The 1,845-nt window shown below is 36.0% G+C and overlaps 1 protein-coding gene across 1 annotated transcript in view; it reads right to left on the reverse strand.

Moving 5' to 3' along the window:
- Positions 1–203, reverse strand: part of LOC122093821 (leucine--tRNA ligase, chloroplastic/mitochondrial) — a 14,613-nt gene extending 14,410 nt beyond the window's left edge. Inside the window, exon 1 of the mRNA XM_042664322.1 lies at positions 1–203. Coding sequence (XP_042520256.1) covers position 1 — 1 coding nt within the window. The 5' untranslated portion in view covers positions 2–203.
- Positions 204–1,845: the final 1,642 nt, after the last annotated feature.

Here is a 1,845-nt window from a genome sequence, read left to right on the forward strand (position 1 = left end):
TTTTTTTTTTTTTAATTGAATCTACCAGATTACAACAGAGACAACAGTGTTATCCATAGAGATTAAAAAAAAAAAATCCAAATAAAATCAATAAAGAGTTATCAGGAAAAGGAAGAATGTAGAGATGCAGAGCTTCGTGTCGACTGGACGACTGGAGTGGTCAAGAATGCATAATCGAAGAAGATAATGCTCAGTGGCGCTAAAATTAATTTTGGGGTTGGGCGCAGGCCGCGCAGCGCAGGAGAGGTTTGTTTCATATACCAAAACTACCCTTTTATTTTTTATGGGTTAACTATTTGTCTAAATGGACAAAACTACCCTCGATGACATTTACTACCACGTGTCCTTATTCATAAGTGTGAAATTATGTGGAAAAAATTTAGTCTCGTTTCTTATTCCACTTGTAGACCGGGTTGAAATCGTTTGTAATTCCGATCTCGTACAATTCCGTGCAATACCACCTTCAGGTGATAACACGTGTATTGATACCAATACAATGGTCCATATCTGATACAACTAATAAAACATTAAATCAGTGAAGAGGCATTTAAATCATATCTGGATCATTGCATTGGTATCAATACACGTGTCACCACCTGAATGTGGTATTGCACGGAAATGTACGAGATCGGAATTGCAGACGATTTTTTTCCCTTGTATACCTCAAACCCTCTCTCCTCATTAAGCCATTTCCCATTGGATTATTCGGTTTCCATTCGACCCAGTCATTGGTGGGAAACTACTTTGGCATTGCACCCTTCTATACCCTCTTCCATTCTCTTTCTCTTTGCTTCTCACATGAAATGAACTTGTTGCATTCATACGTCTGATGAGACTCTTTCACAACATTTTCAGCAATGCAATTCCTTCAGTTACTTGATTGGAGATCCTTTGTGATAATAAATATAATTTGCCACATGGTAGTACATGGATTAGTCCATGTTGTGGATGACCATACAAGCATTTTATTTGTATTTTTTATTTATCTTACATTTGATGGTATTTTGATAATTTTACAAAAACTTTAAATCTTAATTCTTGCAACTTCTCAAGGAATGTACGATTCTATTTGGATCTGATGCACACTGGTTGGTTGCAATCTCTGCTTGAAGAGCAGGTGCCATAAGTGTGGACGGTCTAAGGATCAAATCCTGTCATATATGTTCCACCCCCCTTCTCCTCTAATGTGAATGAGTAAAGACCCCTTGGACAGTTCTTTAGAATGTAAAACAAAAGTACGATGTCATAAACTATTATTATTATTATTATTATTGTGTGCAGGGGAGAAGGGTAGAGGGTTTGACATTCTTTAGCTTCTCATTTGAAATAGAGAAGCTTAGCTAACTTCTCAAAATCTGAGAGGTAGGACCCACATAAGCTCCCAAAAGCATGCATTGAGTCTTAATAAGAATAGAAAACAAACATCAAATAGAGCTGGAACATAAGCATTCAGTTCTTCAATTTTTGCACCCAAAAAAAAGTGGTTCAAAAGCTTTTCAAAAGTCAAGATCCTCCAAAAAACTTTAGTTTTTCAGAATGTTATACTCCACACACTTGCCTTGTTTCAAATGTTCTTGAGCCACCGGCCGCATAAACACACTGGTAATATTGTTACGCTTATAACATAGGAAATGGATACAAAAAGAACAAAATATATATAATGAGATAAAACTAATGATGAGTTTAGGTGTTTTTCTCTTTTATTGTCTTCCAAACATAGCTTAAAAGCATTCACTTGCTCTCAATCTCCTACTTCCCCAACCCATTGAATTTCCATTCAGAACTAACATTTATGGTCAGTCAACCTTCATTCAATTCCAGCTTGAGTTGTTTTTTTTTTTTTCT

The sequence above is a fragment of the Macadamia integrifolia genome, chromosome 11, assembly GCF_013358625.1.
Source record: "Macadamia integrifolia cultivar HAES 741 chromosome 11, SCU_Mint_v3, whole genome shotgun sequence".
Taxonomy (NCBI): domain Eukaryota; kingdom Viridiplantae; phylum Streptophyta; class Magnoliopsida; order Proteales; family Proteaceae; genus Macadamia; species Macadamia integrifolia.